Raw genomic sequence first — 20,805 nt, forward strand, 5'->3', positions numbered from 1 at the left:
GGTAATGTAGGTTGTAGGTAAACTGGTTCTAATTAATCTGTAATTATACGTTTTTATGCAGTGTTATTCTTTAATTATGTAAAATCTGTAAAATCTTATTTTGTTGGGTGTTGGCTAACTGTCACACATTCTGACTTGTAGTTAAACCTTTTTAAACATTTTTCCATTTTTCTTTCTTTAGTTCCTGGTATTATCTGTTCATCCAATTCACCTGTAATGATCCACGTTTGATTATATCATTGAAACCATACATTGAACTGGTTCTCACCCTGCAGCTTCTGCACAAAGCCCATCAGAAATTGGGGTCGTGTGTAGAAAACGTCAATAAATCAATGGACCTTTGTCCCGCTCCTCCAAGCTGAAAATCATTATTGCTTCATCTTTGCGTCACTGGATTTTCGTTTGATCAATTATTGAATTTGTCTCTTCTCCCAAATTCAAGCTTCACTAAAAACGACAATAAGGTTTAACTAACAGCTGTCAGTCATATGAACACATCGGCTCAATGTCAAATCATTTAACAGGGTAATGGGGGGCGTCCTTGTACTGTACGGTTTGTGTACACACACACACACACACACACACACAGAGCCAGCATCCAGGTCCCACATCCTGGTACTTCTACGCGTTGTCAAGGCAGCCTCAGCACGGTAGGCTGGCGGAAAGTAACTGCAGTGTCCTCGCCAAAAATATCTGTCCAAAAACGTTCACCAAACTGTCCCGGAAAGTTAGGTGTACTTGCAAGGTAACGGAAATGCATGTTTTTCTTCCACATGTCTCATAGCGAGCTGCTTTGGCACAGTAAAGCACGGGGTTCTTTGCGTCTTTTAGACAGGCAGCAGACTCAGACAGGCGCCAGTCTGTGTGGACAACAGGAGGAAGAGGTTGTCCATTGTGCGGCTAGCAGAGACACCGAGCTGTGCGCTCCAATTAGGCTTTAATGTGGTCATTTTTTCCTCTCAGTTTTTATATCCGATGTCAGTTTAACTGCGTTTCTAATCCAACAGAGTCAGAATAAAGGATAAAAATGGCTCTCGACAGAGAGAAATTGTGATAGAAAGGGACAGGTTTAAAGGGACAGTGACGCTCCTCTTCCTTCCGGCTTCCTGTAGCGATTGTACTTTACATACGAGACGTGTCTGTGCTTTCGCATCAGGAATTAAATGCTCCATATTTATGTTTTTGTGATATATTTACATATATTAAAAACTAAGAACAACCAACACACTAGATGTAGTGTGTTTCAGCAGGAAACCGCATTTTGTACGGTTGTGTTAAGTGTTGTGATATCGCAGGCGGAACATTAGTTCCTGGCGTTGCTTGATTTGCATTTTAATCCATTTGTGGACAGAGAAACGGTTTCTAATCACATGTAGGAAATTTAATAAGGGGAATAAGTTACTGGGAAAAAAATCATGAAGATATTTTGTATGATACCAACCCTCCTATGTCGAGTTTCAAACGTGACAAATCCCATGTGCTGAGTTGTACATATAATGTACATATAGTTACGTATAGTTTTACATATAAACTACAAACATGTAAACATATAACGAAATGTTATTTTCATATGTGACGTCTTACATTTCAAACGTGAAATATCTAAAATTTGTGACTGATTGAGGGTGATTCTTTACAATCACATAAATGCAATTTACATGTGATATTACATGTTGTAGTGATGTCTTTACATTTCATGAATTAAATATTTCAAAATAACCTGTGCCTATATCATGTCAGTTGTCAGTGCAGTGCAGTCAAACTGATTTGTGAAAATAATCAATTTGAAAAATCAGATCAGTGGATAATGAAGAAATGAAATGAAAAATTAACTGAAGCTGAATTAACTCCTTTAAAGTGTCACAGCAACTGAATGTGAATATGAAAATACTGTATTTTGCTGTATTGGATTGTATATTTGCACCTAAGAAAGTAGCAACTGACTGGGATGTGTAGTGTATATACCTCAGATTGCTGAATGCTAATTCATGAAACTGGGTTTAGGTCACAACTAAGAACTGTTTCTGCTCCCCAGGATACCTGCAAGCCAATGTGATGTTTGAGATAGTTGGCAGCTGCTCTGTGGGGCAAAGCCACCTACTACAACATCATATAGGAGGACACCACTGTAATTTCATGGCAGAGAAAAGTCGAGACTGAGACGTTGAACATACCAGTACCTTTAGATGACAACTGATGAGCTGTCCACACTGGCAATAGCATGCCAACTGCAAAAGGTAAAGGTGGTTCATCGTCCCACCGCTACCGGCCCGCTTCAGAGTATGATGACACCACGCTGGCCCAAAAGAGGGAATACTGGAGGACCAAGAAACGAGAGCAGAGGGCCAGACTGTCAGAGCGGAGGGGGAAGCCAACTCAAGATAGGCGAACAGAAAAGCTCCTTCATCTTACTGCCCCTGCAGCAGTGAATTCCAGTGTATCCTGTTCTTTCGCTACTCCCTCTTTTCGCATGCAGAGTAATCATGACATGTACAAACCAGCCAATGTCTCTTCTGCATCACAGAGCGGAAATACAGTGGGGGACAGGTCACCTGAAGCCACTCAACACCAAAAGGCAGAATGTCTACAGACAATGGAGCTCAACAAGGTCTCACTTCAGTTGCCAGCATCATGTTCCATGTCAGCAGAAGCTGCTGGGGGCAACACAGCCACACTGACAAGCCGATCAGCAGGAGATGCAGTGAGCAGAGCTCTTACCTCACCCACACCCAGTGGAAACCAGATTAACTCGAGTTCCTCAGTGCCTCCAGTCAGAGTGACCAGAATTACCAATGGCAGCTCTGCCAAAACAGCCCCTCAGCCATGTGTGTCTATGCAGGGCACATCAGTCCCCAAAATGCAACAAGAGGCGCAGGTTGCATTGTGCATTCAGCCCAAACTGACCACACAGGAGATTCTTGTGTCTTCTCCATGTTGCCCAGTGTCTATTAAAACAGAGGGCAAAGCTGCAAACAGAACACCTCAAAGTACAGCAAAGAGTGCCTTGGGCACCACTCAGAGGGCCAAAGGTATTGGCAACTCCCACCCTACCATGGAGTCCGAGGAGGAGAGAGCCGCCAAGCGCAGGGAGCATTGGAGGATCAAAAAGCGAGAACAGAGAGCAAAGCTGGCGGCCCGTATAGCTAAAGCCAGAGAGCGGACACAGGCTGTTGAGGTAGTGGTCCAGAGGCAAACAGCACAAAAAACAGGGCTTGAGAGTAGTCCAGTTCTTCAGCATTTTTCATCTCAGCCGTTTTTGAAAGCAGCAGGACAAAGACAGGGTCCTATTCGTGTCAAAGCTTCATTAACACCTGCCAAAAGGGTAAATAACAAGCTGCAAAGTGGGGCAGCAGGTTTAACGGCAGTTAACCTACAAATGAACCAGATACAAAACCCACATGAAAGCAGAACAACACAGACAACAACAGCGCCTAATAGCATTTTTGTGAAAAAATCAGGGGAGTCACTGAGAAAGTTTCCAAGTTATGTGCATTTATCAAATGTTACCAGAGGCTTTGCACGATGTAAAACACCTAGACAGAAATTTATTGAAGCCCAGAAGAATTTCATGAATCAAAGAATCATACGATGTAAATCTTTGCTTCCTACTGTAGTCTGTGGTTCCAGAATTATCCCCAGAATCGACCCGAACCTTACAACTGAACAGATAATAGCCAAACGACGGGAGTACTGGCGAATTAAAAAGCGTGAACAGCGAGCAAAGCTGTCAATGGAGGTGAGAGCTCGGCTAAAGGAGAAGGACTCTCTGATGCGAAGAGTGAAACGCTACCAGAGAATTCTTGAGGATATGAGAAAGGCCAGAGCAATGACACAGGCAGCAGGAAGCACACTTACCCATGCTTCAGAGACAATTGGAGGTTTCATCAAAGAGGATGGGACCTTAACCATTAATATTCCCCAGGATCCACCAGGCCCCCACCCAGCACCACAAAAAACTCAAGAACGTCATGCAGGCTCCAATCACATCCAGATTACACAACCTCAACAGCAGTCTAACACAAAACGGAGAGGTAGCACAGCTGTTAAGTTAGACCAGCCCCCCACTGTATTCCACCCAGCTCAGGTGAAACTCTCTCTTCCTCTCTCAGGGCAGTTAGCCAACAAGTCAGCAAGACTACTGTCTGTCAGACCAAGGATTCAACTGGAAAGAACAACGGTTCCAAACTCACACTCCTCACCAATCCCAGCTGTAGGTCAACTCACACTCACTCATCCTCAAACCCCTCAAAATACCGTCTCTGGGGGATCAACAGCAGGGTCACACCTCAGTGGCTGTGTCATGAAAATGACTGTCTCAACTAGTGCACCATCTATACCAACACTCTCTTTGGATCCAGAGCTGACAGAGGAAGAGAGAATGGCAAAGAAGAGGGAGTACTGGAGGATAAAGAAACGAGAGCAGCGAGCAGCTCGTGCAGCACGACTGAAACAGGGTTCCTTACAAGCAAGGGCCAATGCAGTTTTACAGAGGAGAAAGGCCCACAGGCAACTTGCAGTGTCCCCACTACCCGTGAGCAGGATTCTTACCAGCCATACAGGAAGCACACCACCTCTCACCAAAAACAGCGTACCAGTTACACCAAATTCAAATGATATAAAACAAGAAAATGAGTCTATCCCAACAGTTGACCTAAATTCTGAACCAGATCATGCCATCTGTCCAGATATCAAACCCCCAACCTCCCCACCACCAAGCCCATCTCCAGTGTCCCAGCCAGAGTCTGATGCAGCTCTTAGTGCAGACAGCCAAGCCACCACTCTGCTGGCTGTGGCCTCAATGAAGAAACTCCTAGAAGAATCACTTAGCACAGTGGGTGAGTGTAAGAGTGAGGAGACTGACATTAAAACTGAGATAACAGAGGAGTTATCAGACTCAGAAATCACGCCAAATTTACCTCAGCTGTTCTTTGAAAAGGATGATGTGGATCCCATTGCTGCTGACCTAACGCTGCAGATAAAAAGCTGGCAGCCAGATACTGATATCTTGATGCACAAAGGTTTGCCCAGCCAGGAGACACCGCCACCTCTTTCTGCCTCCAGTGAGGTAGTCCTCCATCCTACTTGTGACCACTCATCCCAAACTTCTTCCAATGTCATACTTAGCCCCCCCATCCCAGCCTCTGATGGTCCATCCTCCCTACGCAGAGCCCAGAGGCTTCGCAACAAAAAAGGGAGCCTTCCAAACTGCCGCTCCCCAGAGCCACCAAGGCTACACCATCTACCTATGGATCAATTTCAGCAACATATTGACCAACAGAGTCGGGTACAAGAGCAACGTCAAAATAGGAACTTGCCATCGGCACAAAGACAGTGCAGTGTTGGAACTAGCCAGAGCAGTTGGAGCAGCCTGCAGCAGAAGAGGGAGTACTGGAAGCTGATGAAGCGGCAGCAGAGGGCCCGGTTAAAGGCCAGGCAAAAGCAAAGGCAGGGCGACCGCAGCAGTCACCTGTCCCCAACAAACATCCAGGTGAAGTGACACATGGGGATAATGTTCATTCAAAATTGTGGGATATGTTCAGTATGGAAGTTAAAAACTAAACATCACAAGTTCCATTTGATGATTAGCTACCCTAATATCTTTAATAATGACCAACTGCCTAAGACTCATAGAATTCAACCAAAATTGATTGATTGACCAAAGTTGGTGAAGGGGAGGGGCATGGGCCAGTTACTAACACCATAAAATAATGATACTGATCCTGGTAAATAGCTGAATTTCACCACTGTCCTTATCATTAGCAGTCCATTTCTCCTGCTAGGTTATTTGCAGTGTAAGGTCACACAATCGGACTCGGCCTGACATGTGATATGTCATAGTAACGAGTACAATGTGAATTGAAAGAACAATACTTTCACTCCCAGTGTTAATGTTCATGTTCTTTTCCTTTTTTGTGTGTTTTGTCCTAAAAAAATTACATCCAGGCAGATATACTCTGACTAGCAATGTATTTGAACATATTACATTTGTAAGTGAATGTAAAAAAAAAAAAAATCATTTACTTACTAAATTAATTTTATCCAAACTAAGAAGTGAAGACCTTAGGGAGTTATCTAAAGACAGATCTTTACTATCTGTGTTTCATTGCAGCTATAATTATTGGTATCACTCCATGAGAACCTGGGCACTGGATAAGTGACCTCTCCAAGCTGAATGATTATACAGGAAACTTCTCTTTGGCACTTAGCATTTTATCAGGGGAGGGAACTGAGATGACCCCCCTTAAAACTAAGGGCAAATATACTATATCTGTGTATATCTGCTAATCTTTGTGTCGTTTTTTTCCGCTCAGGCTTCAGGTCTTGTGATCATCAACACTGTTAAGGGTGTAAATACTCAAACCAAACCAGTTCTCCAACTCAAGCCACCAGTTGCTTCTCCAGCTACAGTCACCAGTATCCCCACTGTCCTGGTTGTCAGTCCTGCAACATGTAATACTCAACAGACACCAGACACTCTCCAGGTTAGCCTGCCTGTCACTGGTGTCCCCTGTTCACAGACAATTGAGCAAAGCAGCTTAAACACAAATCCCCCAAATATTTTGTCCAACTGTCTCAGAGCTGAGAATCAGCAGCAAGCTGGATCTAGCTCACAGAGGTGGATGCCCGAAGAGACAGAAATGGACCCGTCCACCTGCCTCCCTACTCTGGAGCCCCCTGAAAACCCACTGTCTAGTATCAGCCTGCAACCCATCGAACCCCCTGGTCAAACTCCAAGCTCCACCCTCACTCCAATGAAGATCACTTGTTCTCAACTTCAGAACCCTTCACATGTGATACAATCTCCTGCTAAACTAGTGCCTATGAGCACACTGGTTCCACCAAAGCCCATACCCGGGGAGTCCCAGGAGGACTTCTTGAAGAGGAAGAGAGAATACTGGAGGATAAAGAAAAAGGAACAGAGAGCCAGGAAGGCAATTCGGGACAAAGGAATCCGACCAAAAAGAGTTTCCAACAACTTGAGGCCCATTTTACCTGCAGAAGAGCTGCCGATGCATGTGCTAGCTACACAGGTAAAGAAAACACCTGTGTGATGTTTCATGGACCCTGTCCGATAATTATATTCAGAAAGAGTAGATATTTATATCAGTATGTAAGTCGTGCTTGGATGATACACAACTGTAGATCCAGGGGCGCTGACTTTAGGGACTGATGGCCCATCCTTGATGTGCCAATTTAGCTTTAGTTTGAAGTGACTGTTAGCTTTTCATGTTATTTAGTAATGACATTCACTTTTATTTAGCATTTTTCTAGTTTTTTCAACTGGTCAAAGCACTGAACACCACGATGCACAATCACCCATTCAGACAGACACACCCACATGGCCTTTCTATTATACATGACTCATCAGAGCTGGTTGAAGGTTCAGTATCTTGCCTGGGACAGCACCATGGACCTTCTGATTCAGCCACAGCCGTACATAGTCAAATTATTACACAAAGTTACCACTAAGAGATGGCTGATGATAGTAATAATAGTAATAAGATGAACAGGCTGTCGTTTAACACTGAACCACGTTTGGCTCAGTTTTGGTCGATCAAAACAAGTTGTTACTGAGTTGCCAGTCAAAATTCCCCAGATAAATGAAGACATGTTTAAGTGAAATACAGAAGTTGCAAATAATGCATGATGAGATATTTACAGATGTGGATACAGTTCCTAATGGAAAACAACTGATTATACAGACAGGCATTCATGGATTTAAAACAATGATTGTTATGCCTTTTGGAATGAAGTCTAATGAAAGACTTGAAAACACACCAGGTGTTACCAAACCACTTGCTAAAGGGAGGATCAGCTCTGCCACATGATAAGAAAGAAGCCTGTTCAAGAATGTAGACATTCTGGATCAACATCTGAAATATCTTGTGGCCACAGATTCCATTGAATATCACTTCATCTGCATGATCCACTGGAGGGAATAACACCAAATGACAGGGAAAAACTCTAGTTACTCAAAGTGGTTGCAGATCGATCTACAGTGGCTTAGAATCTGTTAGCACAGTTGCAGTTAAAAAGTCCCATTTACTGTTTGATTACAATATTTCCAACATAAAAAGTTGGACTATCCAAGTCCACAATGAGTCATTACTTTGATATTTGTAATATGGAAATTGTAATTTTTTGTAACACAAATGGTCATTATATTTTCAGTTTGTTCATCTGCCCGTCCCAGTGCTGTAAACACAACACCTCAGTAACACCTTTAAGGAAATTCAAAATTTCACAAAATCTTCTTTTAGACCAAAAACTGACAATAAAAGTGGATGTTTTTTCATGGGCACCCTTAAACCGGCATTCTCTCCACTGATAACCATCACTAGTTGTAAAAAGAAGTCAGATTGTATTGAAGTATGTGTAGAAATGGCTATACTTCTCCCTTGATGTATTAGCTCAGAAAGAGTTTTCCAAATGAGTTTATGCTCTCAGCACCTAGTTTCAAATATTCTTCAATGTAATGCCATGTAAAACTTTTAAATAATGGTTCCAAAGTACAGTCCAAAGCTCACTTCTCAATGCCAATTTGTCCCCCAAACATGTTTTCCTTGGATTGTAAAAAAACAAGTTAGTAATATCCTCAGTCTCTTAAATTTTTTCTCACTCCCTGATTTGTCTCCATCTCCTCCCTGTAGGACTCGGGTCAGTGGATGAGCTCGTCTGATGACTCAGAGCATCTAATGAGGTGGGAGATATATGTTTTGTTCCCCTCTGGCATCACTGCTCCAGGCTCTGAGCAGGATAATGAATGTAGCTGTTCTTCTTCTTTCACAGCTCCTCAGTGGACCCTGACACATCGTTTCCACATTTTACAGTGCCCCTAGAAGGTGGAGTATTAACTCTGTGACTGTGAGCTAAAATGAATTCACATTGAAATGAACAAAATGCAAATCTTCTTTTTACTGTCCTCACAGATGAGCCAGAGCTTCTGCTCTCTGAGTATGAGAACAACAGCAGTGAGGAAGGCTCTGTCTCAGATGCTGTGTGGAGGAATCTCTACCTCATGGACTATGACCCACTTAACCAGCTGCTGGTGTGCATGGTGTGTGGGGAGCTGCAGTACTCTCACAACCTGGAAGGAGTGAGGGCCCACATTGACGAGGCCCACCCCGACACCCTAACCCTGGAGCCAGGGGAGAGGAAGAGAATCCTGGAGGCCTGGGATGAACAGGTGTCACAACGGGAACGCTTTTTCACCAGCCAACTCCAGCAGCACAGTGGGTCCATGGCAGGTACAGAATGAGCTCATATAGAACACATAAAAAGAGGTCCGAGTTATCATTGCTGTACACAGTTCTTCAAAGAGTTAAAGGGCCAAGAGCAACATTTTTTCTCTAGTTTTTTTCACAGGACAAGATTTTCAGTTGTTCTTTGTTTTCATGGAGGTGTATTTCATGTGTGTGTTGCTGTTTGTGGTTTTATTGCCACATTATTCCTTACATTGTCTGGTTCACACAGATTTGTTCTCTAGGAGCCTTTGGAACAAGCAACATTCAGATGGATGAAGGTGAACTGTTGTGTTCACAAGAATTGTGGGTTTGTCTCATTATGCAGTCATTTGATCAATTGTTATCCTAAATATGAAAAATACAGCTTTAAAATAATGTATTCATTGTGTTGTTACACTTGAGCTGCCACCAGAGGCAGTTGAAGTGAATAAGTGAAGGAGCTACACAGTTGTTCTTGCTTGTGACCCTCTTACCTTTGCTCTCGTGCCACCAGTCAAGTAATCAGGACATTTACTGTCTCACTCGTGCTCCTCAGAGACAGATGTTTACCATCAGACAGAAAGCCATAAAAATGTATTGAGCTGTTTCATGCTCTCAAAGGATTTAATCTGACTTAATGGTTTTCTGATTTTTACGCTGACCTCTTTCTGTTGCTTTGTGTAGGAGGTTTGTGATCATAACATCTTTAAAATTATTCACTTTATTTTTTTTGTCATTTTCACATCTGTCAGAGATATTTAAACTTTGTTTTTGAATTGTTCCTTTTCAGTCTGCTTCATCCTGAGGCAAAAAGATGTCCAGTATCATCAAGAGAGAAACTTATTCTGTGCAAACCTTGCTTCTCTGTTGGAGAACCAACACACACACACAATGTCTCTTAATTAATGTGTCTGACTTGTTTTGCAGAGGCACATGGGGACTGATCAGCTGAGAATATAACTGTGGCAGTCAGCTGAAGATCATGGACCACGACAGAAAACCTGAATATTTTATTTATATTATTGTTATTTTTATTTAAAATTTTTTACAGTCATAGAAAGTTGCCTCAACATAGAATGCTGTACTCACCCCAGGAGGCAGCTTTACCTCATTTCCTACCAAGACTGCATGAAGGTTGTTAAGTCAGGACATTTTTATACTCAAGCTGTCGCAACTATGACAAATCTTGTACTTTAAGATACAAGTTCAACACTCTGGGGAAAATTGAGTGTCATAAGCTAAGCTAAATACATATGGGTGTATTTCTGTAATGGACACAGACCTATAAAATCTTTAGGTCTTTAAAGTCTGATCTGATAGAAAACCCTGAAACAACATTTCGGCCAAAGCCCTTCCTTTAAATAGACAGCAACCACGATAAGAGAATTCTCTCTTCACTTTTCATGACTCTGTGCCCACTGTGATTAGATGACGCCAAGTCACCTCAGCAATGGGCGGCACAATAGTATAGTGAGTAACACTGTTGGTTCACAGCAAGAAAGTTCTGGGTTCAGTCCCAGGGGCCTTTCTGTTTGTATGTTCACAGTCCAAGAAGTCACATGTAGATTCATTTGTAACTCTAAACTACCCATAAATGTGAGTGTGACTTGTTTTTACCTACATGTGCCCTGTGATAAATTTATAACCTGTGACTGGGGTGTACCCCACCTTCACACACTGTAGGCTGGAATTGGGTAGATAATGGATGGATGGACCTCAGCAGTCAGGTTCAAAACTCATAGAGGAAAAATAAAATGCATTATTTTTCACATGGCCCTGCAGGCATTTTTTTTATTTAATATTTCAGGTTAATCAATGTGTCATCCTGGGTGTCTATGATGTCATAAAAAGTACCCTTGAAAACATTTTCCCCATAGTTTGCAGGCATTATATGATTCATTCACAGGCTCCATCCACACTAACATGTTATTGTTTTGCTACATCCAATGAACTCTAAAATTGAGATTTCAGATTGATTCAGTTATAATTCATTTGGTATTTTAATCTGGAAGGACAAAAACTGAAGTGCATATAACAGGTGCACTTCCACCAGGTTTCATGAGTCACAATGACCCCAGTGTATGCTTTTCCATGACTGACATGACCTAATGCTTTTTTTAGGGGGGCGGGGGGGCTGTTGCAGCACTTTGTGTGTAGTATATTCTGCTACTAAGCATTCAATTACAAAGCAGACAATCTGCTTCCGTTTATGTACCTGACAGGTCATGTTATATGTGTTTTAGATTTTTTTTAATAAAAATGTATCAGTGTGTATGCATACTCTGGCAATTTGTGGATGAGCTGAGGTCGAAAATGGGGCAGGTCATACCATGTCACAAACTGGGTTGTCTGTTGGCTTCATGGTAACATCTACCTTGTGTTTTCCAGCATTAACAAACAGCAGCCACCATAAGGTAATGATCATACCACTCCACACAAGGCTGTGTCAGCAAAACCCCTGAAAATATCATTGCAAGATAAGGTTTCTCTCAGCAATGGTGAGAGACCCCTGACAACCTTACCTGTAAGCTGTGAAAAAAAACCCACACATGATGAAAAGGCCTTAGATGATGTGTTTTAGTAGCTGTTGACACAATCGTGCCAGAGGTACAGTACCAGTCGAGAGTTTGGACACTTTCCCATTCAAATGAATAGAAATGTGTATACAAACCTTTGACTCATGTTGCACATTCTGCTGTCACACATATTTTCAATAAATGACAGAAACATTTCAGATTTCTCCCCTAGCGTCTGTAAGCTTTAAGAGAGAGCACAAGAATCGAAGACTTTGTACTAAGGTACATTTTTCAGAGCTGGTTTTGTTTGGGTTTTCCTGGCCTCGAAACTCAGTTTGAGGTCTGACTGTTCAAGACCCTTGTTAGCTACGTGGGCACCTAAAACTTGTCCACGTTTTTCTATGCGATACTGCAACAACCTGTTGACATCCCCGAATTTTACATAAGCATTTCTTTCTGACTACCTTTTGTATTAAAACAACTTTTTTACAGCAAATTTCTCACATGTAAAAATCTCCTATTGTTCACAGCAAAATGTAAATACACTAAATAATTGTTATGACATGCCAAACTTTTCTTTACCTTTGTTGATCAGCTTTATTTATTATTTATTGAATCCCATGTTATATAACTGATTATTGATCATACATTAGTCATATCCACAGGTAGTTTGATGCTAGAACTTTCTCCTTTGTGAATATTGATGATTGAGCTTTTCCTGCATGAGTAGTACATGGATGAAACGCTGTATATACCAGATGAGCGCTAATGCATTCCCATGTTTTTTCGTCTGTGTATGATTGTTGTTTAGAATAAAAAATATTTTCTGTTGGAGCACAAAACTGTGGAGGTCAAACTGCCTGCACAGCCATGACACTGTAAATAGCTGACCAAGCTTATTTACTTTATGAGAATGTAATTCTGACTTGTTTACCAGTTCAAAGGGAATGTTCAAATGCTTTTTAAATAATAAACCTTTTCTACCTTTGCGCTTCTTTAACACATTTATTCTTACGAATATTATATTATTATTCCTCTCTTCTGTCTCAATAGTTGACAGATGAACCAAGAAACTAAAATCTGATTATGTGGTCCTTATAAAGCTTTTCGCAACATTGCTTTGACTTAATGAGTTGAAATAAAAGATGTAAGATTTGTTCAACTCACACAGATGCTTTATGTCTTAGAAATCTTCTTTACAAATGTGTTTTAATTTCTGTTGGAGGTGTAACCGGCGAAAGTTGGTTACACAGCAAAATTGCTGCACAGGTGAGCCTACGGCTGGTCACAGTACTGTCACTTTACAATGTGTCATTCTATTTTGAGGAGAAAAAAAACTTCATCAGACATTGATGCTTTTGTCTTCAACTCATGAACCATAGGAAAAAGAACTTAAGTATTGCGTCTATATCTTGCTCAGTAAATAGACTTGAATTCACTATAAACCTGGTTCAATCTTGCCATGTCAGTGTTTTTCCTCATGAAATTTGTCATCATTCGCCATTAAAAGCTGAAAGGAAGTTGAATGTTTGAGTGGATACAAGATCAACTAAAAACAGACTGACCTCTTGACTCGTGGTCTTTTAAACTAAAGCCTCTTCAGCCTTTGTGTCTGCTGTTTGACGGAAAGATGTTTTCAAAATTTTGATTACCTCGGTTACACCAGAATGATCCTGTGGTTTCCAGCAGCCAGACTTTGAACAAAATGTTATTTTTCTTGATATAATTTATTTATCTGAACCTTACCAACATTATGAACAGCTTCTGCTAAGTTGATTCCTTAGCTGGTTAAATGAAACTCTGACTAGTTTGTCGACTAACCAGCTGGACATGTCTATGTATGTATGTCATGATTTCTTCTGTCAGTCTGACTGTTCACTACTTCATCCTCTGGCTCCTTCTCAGCTCTTCATCCCCCATAACTTCAGGTTCTTCCTCGGGGAGCCAATCCTCCTTTAGGAGTTCTGATTCAGGCCTGTGGTTGTGGCATGACTTTATATCAGCCAGCATGTCAAGCTCCTGGGGCCCAGCATCAAGACGAAACAAAGTGGGGACCTGACCCAGGACAGGGTTGCTCTGCTGGAGACCAGAGATCCACTGGTTGAGGGTGGCCTCATCACCCTGATTGGTCATACAAATGGCAAAGACCGGACCCTCGTCCACTGGAGAGAAACAAAACAGCTGCATCACATTGCTTTTCTGTTCAACCTGGAGTACAAGAATGATGCCTATAAATATCTTACAGTCTTCTACATCAAAGCTCTCATCATCTCCAAGATCGCGGCCCAAATCAAAGTCGAGCTGCAATGGATAGTCCAGACATCTCTCAGGATCATAGGGCTCCTCAACCTGGGTGGAGACAGACACAGCTCAGTCAGCGACAAATATGAAAGTTAAGATCTCAGTGTACTAACAGTTTCAAAGTTTTTGTTTTTTCCTAGAAATTCTGTACTATCAGGACACAAATGGGATTATCTGTCAAAGTCTTCAGTTATTATAAGACAACTGATACCATTTTATTCAGCCAGATGATCAAACAACATGAGCATCATTCTGTACCATGCTGAGATCAGCAGCCCTGATCCAGAATGTGTTGGATTAAATGACAAACCTACCAACATCCACTTGACTCTGCAGGTAATATCAGCTCCATTCCTGCTGTAATATGTTTTGAAGCACAGTAAGCACACCTGTCACCTCTCCAACCTCGGTTAGACCAGAGACGCCTACTTTTGAGAATGAGTTCCTGCACTTCGGTCCGTTCTGGACTCAAGCATCTCACACACATATGACCAGTCTCAGTGGGAAAAATCAGCATCACGTGGGTGTGAAGTCAGTTAAATAAATAAATAAAAATTCAGCAGACCAAGGATGATTTTTTTTTCTAACAAAGCTTATCCTTATAGTTGGGACTACAAAACTGGTTCAGATAACACTGGGTTCACCTACCAAGCTACCCGGCTAAATTATGCACTCATCGGACATATCATGACCACCTAATATTGTCCCTTAGTCACCAAAACAACCCTGGCCCACAGCTTTAAATTCATTTGGATTTTCTCTAGTCCACAAGGGGTCAAAATTATACATACAGTCCCATTAATATTTGGTTAAACGTCCCTTAGCAAGTTTCACCTTGACCAGACACCTTTTGTAGCCATCAACAAGCTTCTTCCATAATTCTGGCTGGATATTTGACCACTCTTCTTGGCAGAATTGGTAGAGTTAATTTAAACTGCCTGGTTTCCTGGCACAAACCCAGCTTTTAAGCATAGTCCAAAAATGAAGAATAGGGTTGAGGTCAGGGAATGGGGAGTCATTCCATAAGCTTAATTTCAGCCTCTAGAACCAGTTTTGATGTATATTTGGGATCATTTTCCTGTTGTGCTGAACTTTCAGTTGTCTAGCTGTTGATTTCAGACCTTACCTTGACTCCTACAAACATGCATACATTTTGGCCAAAATAACTCAACCATTGTCTCATCTGACCATAAAACTTTTTCTCCAGGAGGAATTTGGTTTGTCCATGTGGGCAGCTGCAAATTTCAGTTGAGCTTGAAGATGTCTATTTCAGAGTTGGGGCTTCTTTCTTGGTGTGCACCCTCTCAGTCCATGGCGATGTAGAGCTCTCTTCACAGTGGACAGGGGCACTGGTGTTCCAGCAGTTTCCAGTTTGGCTTCAGCCTTGGTGGTTCCTGGGTTATTCCTGAACATCCTAACCGACTTCCTTTTAATCTGAGGGTGACAGTTTGGGTCTTCTTCCAGACCTTGGCAAAGTGGTTACGCATCCAAATAACTTGTACTTACACACAATTGTTGGAACTGATGATTTTGGAATCTGCAGTGATTTAGAAATGTCTTCAAAAGACTTTTCCAACTTGTGTAAACATACAATACTCCTTAGATCTTCGCTGAGTTCCTTGGCCTTTCTCATAGTATATGTCTGAGTGCTGTCAAACAAAACCTTTTTATGTTGGCAAAGAGAAAATACCAGATGTAGTCAATAGTGATCACTAAAGAGAAGCTAATAGGGCTTGGCCTTAAAAAGTTACAAGACATTCTACAACCTTCAGCACCACTTATTTCAATGTTATTTTTATGTGATTGTATGTGTATATTTGAGTCTTTAAATATAATTATAAATATAATATTAAATATACCTTGTGTGAATTAGAGAAAATCCAAATTAAATTCAAACCCAATTCTTGTTTTTAAAAATTTTTGAACATGTACATTGTATAATCATTCTACGGTTGAAGAACGGTTCAACTAAATAATTAAAAGCCAAAAATTAATGACATTCATTCATGTGATGAGTGTGTGTCAACTTTTGACCACCTCTGTAACAGATGATGTTAAGAAGTTAGGAATGTGATTTATTATTTAATCCACATAAATGTGTGATGAGCTGAGCCTGACTTAAATATTCACTTCTAAAGGCAAGTAGTTAGTGTGTTGACCTTCTGAAGATACTAACTAAAAATAAGTGAATGTGACTGAAAACCAGAGTTACCTCTATAAACTCTATAGTCTCCTCCACTGAAGACATTATAAACTCATCAAATAAAGCTGCACAGTGTTGCCACAACAACAACATTAAACACATAAAAGAAAATGTGTTTCTGATAAAAACAAGAGAAATCATGATGTTTCACAGCTGATCACTGAAAGCGGCGTCAGTTTGATTTATCCATACTGTAGATGTCAAACAGTAGCTGACATGTTAATAAACTGATCCTTCAAAGATGATCACATATCCAACCAGTGTCACCTAGCAGTGGTGGGAGCAGTAAACATCACATTAAAATGGGCTTTCGCACCTTTTCATTGGGCAGGGGGGGGTCAGCTCTGAGGATGTAGTAGTACACACACTTCTTCCTCAGCCACAGGGGGAAGGGGCCTTCCACAAACACTGGCCTGCTCGGGTTGTGCTTGGTTAGAAGCTCCATCTGGCTGGGGCTCTGTATCCCTGGTGAAGTCAGAGGAAGGAGAGGAGACACACACAGTGAGCTACAGTCTGGGTACATAAAGAGATGATCCCAGCAGCATACTGAGATTATTTCAAAGAAAAGCTTTAGATAGATGCTTCCTGGTTTGTCATTGTTGGTTTTTAGTAAAATAAATAAATCAATAAAAAAATCATGAGTTCCGTACCTACGATATATGGAAGTGTGACCTCCTCTCCACTCTCTGTAACCTCCGTACAGGCCATCTGAGGGGAAGAACAGATAACAGACAGATGGCTGATAACAGCCGACACATCCTCATGTCCTCCTGAGGAGAACAGAACTTAAGCCAGAACCTCCTGGTTCCTCCAATAAAAATGACCCCATTCACAGCCACATTGACATTTGCCTTCATTTCACTGTACTACTCCTGGGACTACAATTTCTGCCATGGAACCTGGAATGCTAATTCTTTGACAAGACAAAATCTTCCAATCTTCCAAATCTTGCAGCTAAACAAGCTAGGATTAAAGCCATAAACATCATCCTGTGAGTTAGTTAAGGGTGTCCCCAGTGAATTGAATCAATTGAACAGAGCACAACGATTTAATAACCGAGACTAACCAGAACCTGTAGTAGCTCTGTACTTAACACACAAACAATCTAAGTGCAGCATTAACCGTGCAACCGTACCTGGTAGACAGTAACTTTTGCGTCCAGGTCATTAGCAATGCGGTTCAGGCAGAAGCGAGCCAGGTCCACTGGGTCTTCAGGCAGCTTTTGGGGGATGGGGAAGGGGTTTATGTGCTTGAACTTGGGGAACCAATACATGATACGCTGGTACTTCCTCATTGGGTGGCTCTTCTCTCCAAAAATCTGGACCAGTAGGACTTTAGTTGTCATGTTAGGCATGATACCTGAAAAACAGTTATTTAAAAAGAAGACAGATGGACACTGTGTTGTTGAAACACCTGGAGAAAGTGCTTTCATAATTCTGCCGTTCTCTCACATACACGCACCATAGTTCTCCATCTGCTCCAGTAGCTGCACTGCACACTCCTGCTGTCTGGGATAGTGGTTAAACATCCGCTGAATAAAGTTTCTAGGCACAAACACTTCTTTGGGGAAAACATCCAGAAGCTTGTTGTAGACAGTGAGGTCTCTCTCCACCCCAAACTCCGGCATCTTCCTCAGAGCTGCATAGATAAACTCCACATGACCCCGTCGTCGTATGTCTCTCTTGGTGAAAATATCCACCACCTTATTAAACATGGCTTTGGTCTTAGCCTCCTGGGCCACCTGCTCAAACAGGTCATCATGGGTGATCAGAGACTTGTTCCTTTTCTTGTGACTCTCACGATCAAACTCTGCAGGTACAGACCGACTCTTGGCACTACCTGGACTGGGGTGGAAATGCCTCAACACCTGCAGGTGAATTATGTCTATATGAGACAATGTCACAACATATATATTGTCTTCCTAATTTCGTTATAACAACTACAGGACTATTAATGTAACATGTATCAAAATGAAAGATGGCAAATTGTTCCACAAATATAAAAAGAAAAAATTAAAATAGAAACAATAGCAAAAATGGTATATAGTTTAATTCATAAAATGGCTGAATCCTTTCCAGATGGTCACTGGATGTTTGTAGAAAACTTTAAGAGGAGACGATTTTCAATCTACATGAGGTGCTCTGATGAATACTTGTGTAGCTGGACAATGTGTGCGTGGAGTCCCAATAAGTGATGGTGTTTTATTGGTACAGAGGAATAAGATATATTTCAGGCTTTGGACAGACACACACAGTTACAAACACAATGGAAGACGAAACTCCCATGATCAGTTAAGATATTAGTCTTTTTATCCAGTGTGCTGCCCGTGTGATCTCAACTAAAAGTCCAGCCTGTCCGAGCAGAGTGTGGGTGCTGTGTTCACCTGCGGCTCGCTCGGCTGACCGGAGGAGGGTGTACGGAGCAGGCCGACACAGCGGGCAGCAGACCGGCCCAACAGGCCGAGAGTCTGCAGCTGGAGGAGGCAGCGGGGGCACGTCATGGTGGAACCACCACACTGACCTCTGAACACACAGCAGCAGTCAGACGCATGGATATAACTGGGGAGGATATGTGCACTGTGATGGCTGAAGAACTCTTTCATACTGTCAAAATGTATACAAGCGTAAGTTTGTTCTTATTCATTTCGGAGTCTAACTCCGTCTAGCTCTATAAAACATCTGCCGTAAGACAGGGAAACATTCCACGGCCAAACACACGGTTTCGCTGTCATTTGTCAAGCACACGGATAATTATGAACTATTGTTTACAATCCATTAATCATGAACCTTCGTAGAGTATCTGTAGATTTTGCATCAGTACCAACCTCGGTCTCCTTCACAGATCACTCACCGGGGACGCCTCCATGTTGGAAAGCGAACATCCTGGTCCAGAACACATTTGCTTCCCCCAGCAACAGAAGCACGGTTGATCCCGTCATCAGTTCCGCTGAGTGCCTGCTTTCACTGTGTTGCATTAGATAGAGCGATTATGTGGCACTAATGTATTTAATGTTCCGGATATATATGTGTATATATATACACACATATATACATAACAACACATAACTAAACAAACAGTATTCCAACCTTGATGCAATGTAGTACTTAATGTATTCAGCTCTGGCTTAACTCGTATAAATAGTATTTGGTTGGTACCAGAATCCTTTGGCTGGATTTTCTTTAGAAGGAGTTTTAGAAACGTTAACAGTTTTTGATGGCTGTAAGATAACAATTGGGCCAATTCTGTTGCATACAGTATCTGGGCAGTAGTATGCCCAGATGTGAAGGCATGTGGCGCAGTCTCGTTGGCTGGATCTGGATGACCTCCTCTTCTAATTCTCTCATCGCAAAAGATTCTTAGGTGGATCTCTTTCAAGCTTAAAATCATGCCTAGTTTCAATTTGAGTAACAATTTTGTTTTATGTTTCACACAAAAATGAAATTATCAGAAACTGTTTTATTGTCCGGTATGTGTCAACATACTAAGAACTTGACTCCAGTGTTTCAAACTTGGACAAGGGAAAGACAGAAAGAACAAATGTATATACATATATGTTGAAATTAGAAATATTTGAAGTGGGGTATGGTACAGATTTATTTATTTTACTTTTATGTAAATACCATTCATACCCAAAACACAGTGAAAGTTTCTCCTGTACCTTTTTTTGTTTCTTTTCAGATTTTCCATCGGAAAGTTGTAAAGAAATATAAACTCTTTCAGTGCCCTGATGCCCTCTGACCACGTGGTGGCGACACCCGCCTTTGGGACAGCTCAGAGTTGCCTGTGAGACATGAGGCTGAGATGGAGGCTGAAAACGTTGCTGAACAGCCTCGTCTGGTCCACATCATGTAGGTTCATAATCCCTCTGCTCACACTTTCCCCAGGTATGTCTCTACACAGACCTTTTTCCCGCGAATGCTGCCAAGCTGGCCATAAGGTATTGGACTTCCGGAGGACGCTCAACTAACGTGCACGTTTCTCACGTTTCTCATTGTAATAATGTAATTTCATTTTATCAAAATAATTCCACTTTATCATTTGATTTCAAGCTTTTTGAGAAACGTTGTTTTCCTTATTCTATTTACATACTATGTTTGCTAACAACTGTGTTTTATTTACAGGAAATATGTCCACGTTTCCGGTATTTATGCTGTTAAAACTGGCAGTTTAACAGTTTAAGTTCCCAGTGTAAATTGTGACACTCCTCAACATGGAAAACACACCTCAGCTCAGATTTAGCATCTAAGCAAAACTCCACCAACTGCGGATGATGAATTCCTCCACCAACAGCCTGGGTGAGTAAAGACTTACTGCGGACTCAGTGGAATTTCACACCGAGCATGATGGAAACTACGCTGCAGAGTTGTTCAATTAGCTTCTTTGATACACAACATGATTGCCAATGGTGTAACTTTTTCTTGGTGCGTTTGGATCATTTCTTGCCCAGTCGTGAAGCAAATGTTTATGTGAGAAATCGTTTTTTCCCGGTTGTTTGGCGGAGCGCCCCGGCTGAGGACTGTTGGAGGAACAGGCTCCTCCGGGATGGTCCGCACCGACTTTG

At 41.7% G+C, this 20,805-nt stretch overlaps 3 protein-coding genes across 12 annotated transcripts in view; 2 read left to right on the forward strand and 1 right to left on the reverse strand.

The window, feature by feature from the left end:
* Positions 1-634: 634 nt before the first annotated feature.
* Positions 635-12,730, forward strand: LOC115058806 (uncharacterized). Of its 2 annotated transcripts, XM_029526328.1 has the most exons (7): positions 635-745; positions 2,036-5,488; positions 6,312-7,031; positions 8,652-8,701; positions 8,791-8,843; positions 8,931-9,248; positions 10,152-12,730. In XM_029526328.1, the coding sequence occupies exons 2-7, from the start codon at positions 2,222-2,224 to the stop codon at positions 10,166-10,168; spliced, it is 4,425 nt and encodes a 1,474-aa protein (XP_029382188.1). In that variant the 5' UTR covers positions 635-745; positions 2,036-2,221; the 3' UTR covers positions 10,169-12,730. The 2 variants fall into 2 exon arrangements, with proteins under 2 accessions (XP_029382188.1, XP_029382189.1); XM_029526329.1 differs by lacking the exon at positions 635-745 and having other exon boundaries at positions 885-5,488.
* On the reverse strand, positions 10,935-20,763 carry ecsit (ECSIT signaling integrator). 4 transcript variants are annotated; one of them, XM_029526338.1, is made up of 9 exons: positions 20,556-20,763; positions 19,069-19,207; positions 18,628-18,766; positions 17,706-18,111; positions 17,380-17,603; positions 16,895-16,952; positions 16,561-16,709; positions 13,984-14,089; positions 10,935-13,902 (listed from the first exon to the last, which is right to left on the reverse strand). In XM_029526338.1, the coding sequence occupies exons 3-9, from the start codon at positions 18,742-18,744 to the stop codon at positions 13,619-13,621; spliced, it is 1,344 nt and encodes a 447-aa protein (XP_029382198.1). In that variant the 5' UTR covers positions 18,745-18,766; positions 19,069-19,207; positions 20,556-20,763; the 3' UTR covers positions 10,935-13,618. The 4 variants fall into 4 exon arrangements, with proteins under 4 accessions (XP_029382198.1, XP_029382199.1, XP_029382197.1 ...); XM_029526339.1 differs by having other exon boundaries at positions 16,895-16,949; positions 18,628-18,802; XM_029526337.1 differs by having other exon boundaries at positions 10,936-13,902; positions 18,628-18,802; positions 19,095-19,207; positions 20,556-20,570.
* eml3 (EMAP like 3) overlaps positions 20,025-20,805 on the forward strand; it is a 35,580-nt gene continuing 34,799 nt past the window's right edge. Inside the window, exons 1-2 of one of the 6 annotated variants that reach the window (XM_029526330.1) lie at positions 20,025-20,181; positions 20,366-20,539. In XM_029526330.1, coding sequence (XP_029382190.1) covers positions 20,512-20,539 — 28 coding nt within the window. In that variant the 5' untranslated portion in view covers positions 20,025-20,181; positions 20,366-20,511. Of the gene's footprint in view, positions 20,246-20,365; positions 20,540-20,805 lie in introns of all 6 variants that reach the window. The other 5 variants (XM_029526335.1, XM_029526332.1, XM_029526331.1 and 2 more) reach the window with 5 other exon arrangements.

This window comes from Echeneis naucrates, chromosome 18, assembly GCF_900963305.1.
Source record: "Echeneis naucrates chromosome 18, fEcheNa1.1, whole genome shotgun sequence".
Lineage (NCBI taxonomy): Eukaryota > Metazoa > Chordata > Actinopteri > Carangiformes > Echeneidae > Echeneis > Echeneis naucrates.

Excerpts from the sequence above, each read along its gene's own strand:
- LOC115058806 (XM_029526328.1), top strand. The coding sequence starts at position 2,222 with ATGCCAACTGCAAAAGGTAAAGGTGGTTCATCGTCCCACCGCTACCGG. Across the intron at positions 7,032-8,651 it reads TGCATGTGCTAGCTACACAG|GACTCGGGTCAGTGGATGAG; the intron begins GTAAAGAAAACA and ends TCCTCCCTGTAG. Across the intron at positions 8,844-8,930 it reads TTTTACAGTGCCCCTAGAAG|ATGAGCCAGAGCTTCTGCTC; the intron begins GTGGAGTATTAA and ends CTGTCCTCACAG.
- ecsit (XM_029526338.1), bottom strand. The coding sequence starts at position 18,744 with ATGACGTGCCCCCGCTGCCTCCTCCAGCTGCAGACTCTCGGCCTGTTG. Across the intron at positions 17,604-17,705 it reads GGAGCAGATGGAGAACTATG|GTATCATGCCTAACATGACA; the intron begins GTGCGTGTATGT and ends ACTGTTTTTCAG. Across the intron at positions 13,903-13,983 it reads GAGCTTTGATGTAGAAGACT|TGGACGAGGGTCCGGTCTTT; the intron begins GTAAGATATTTA and ends GTTTCTCTCCAG.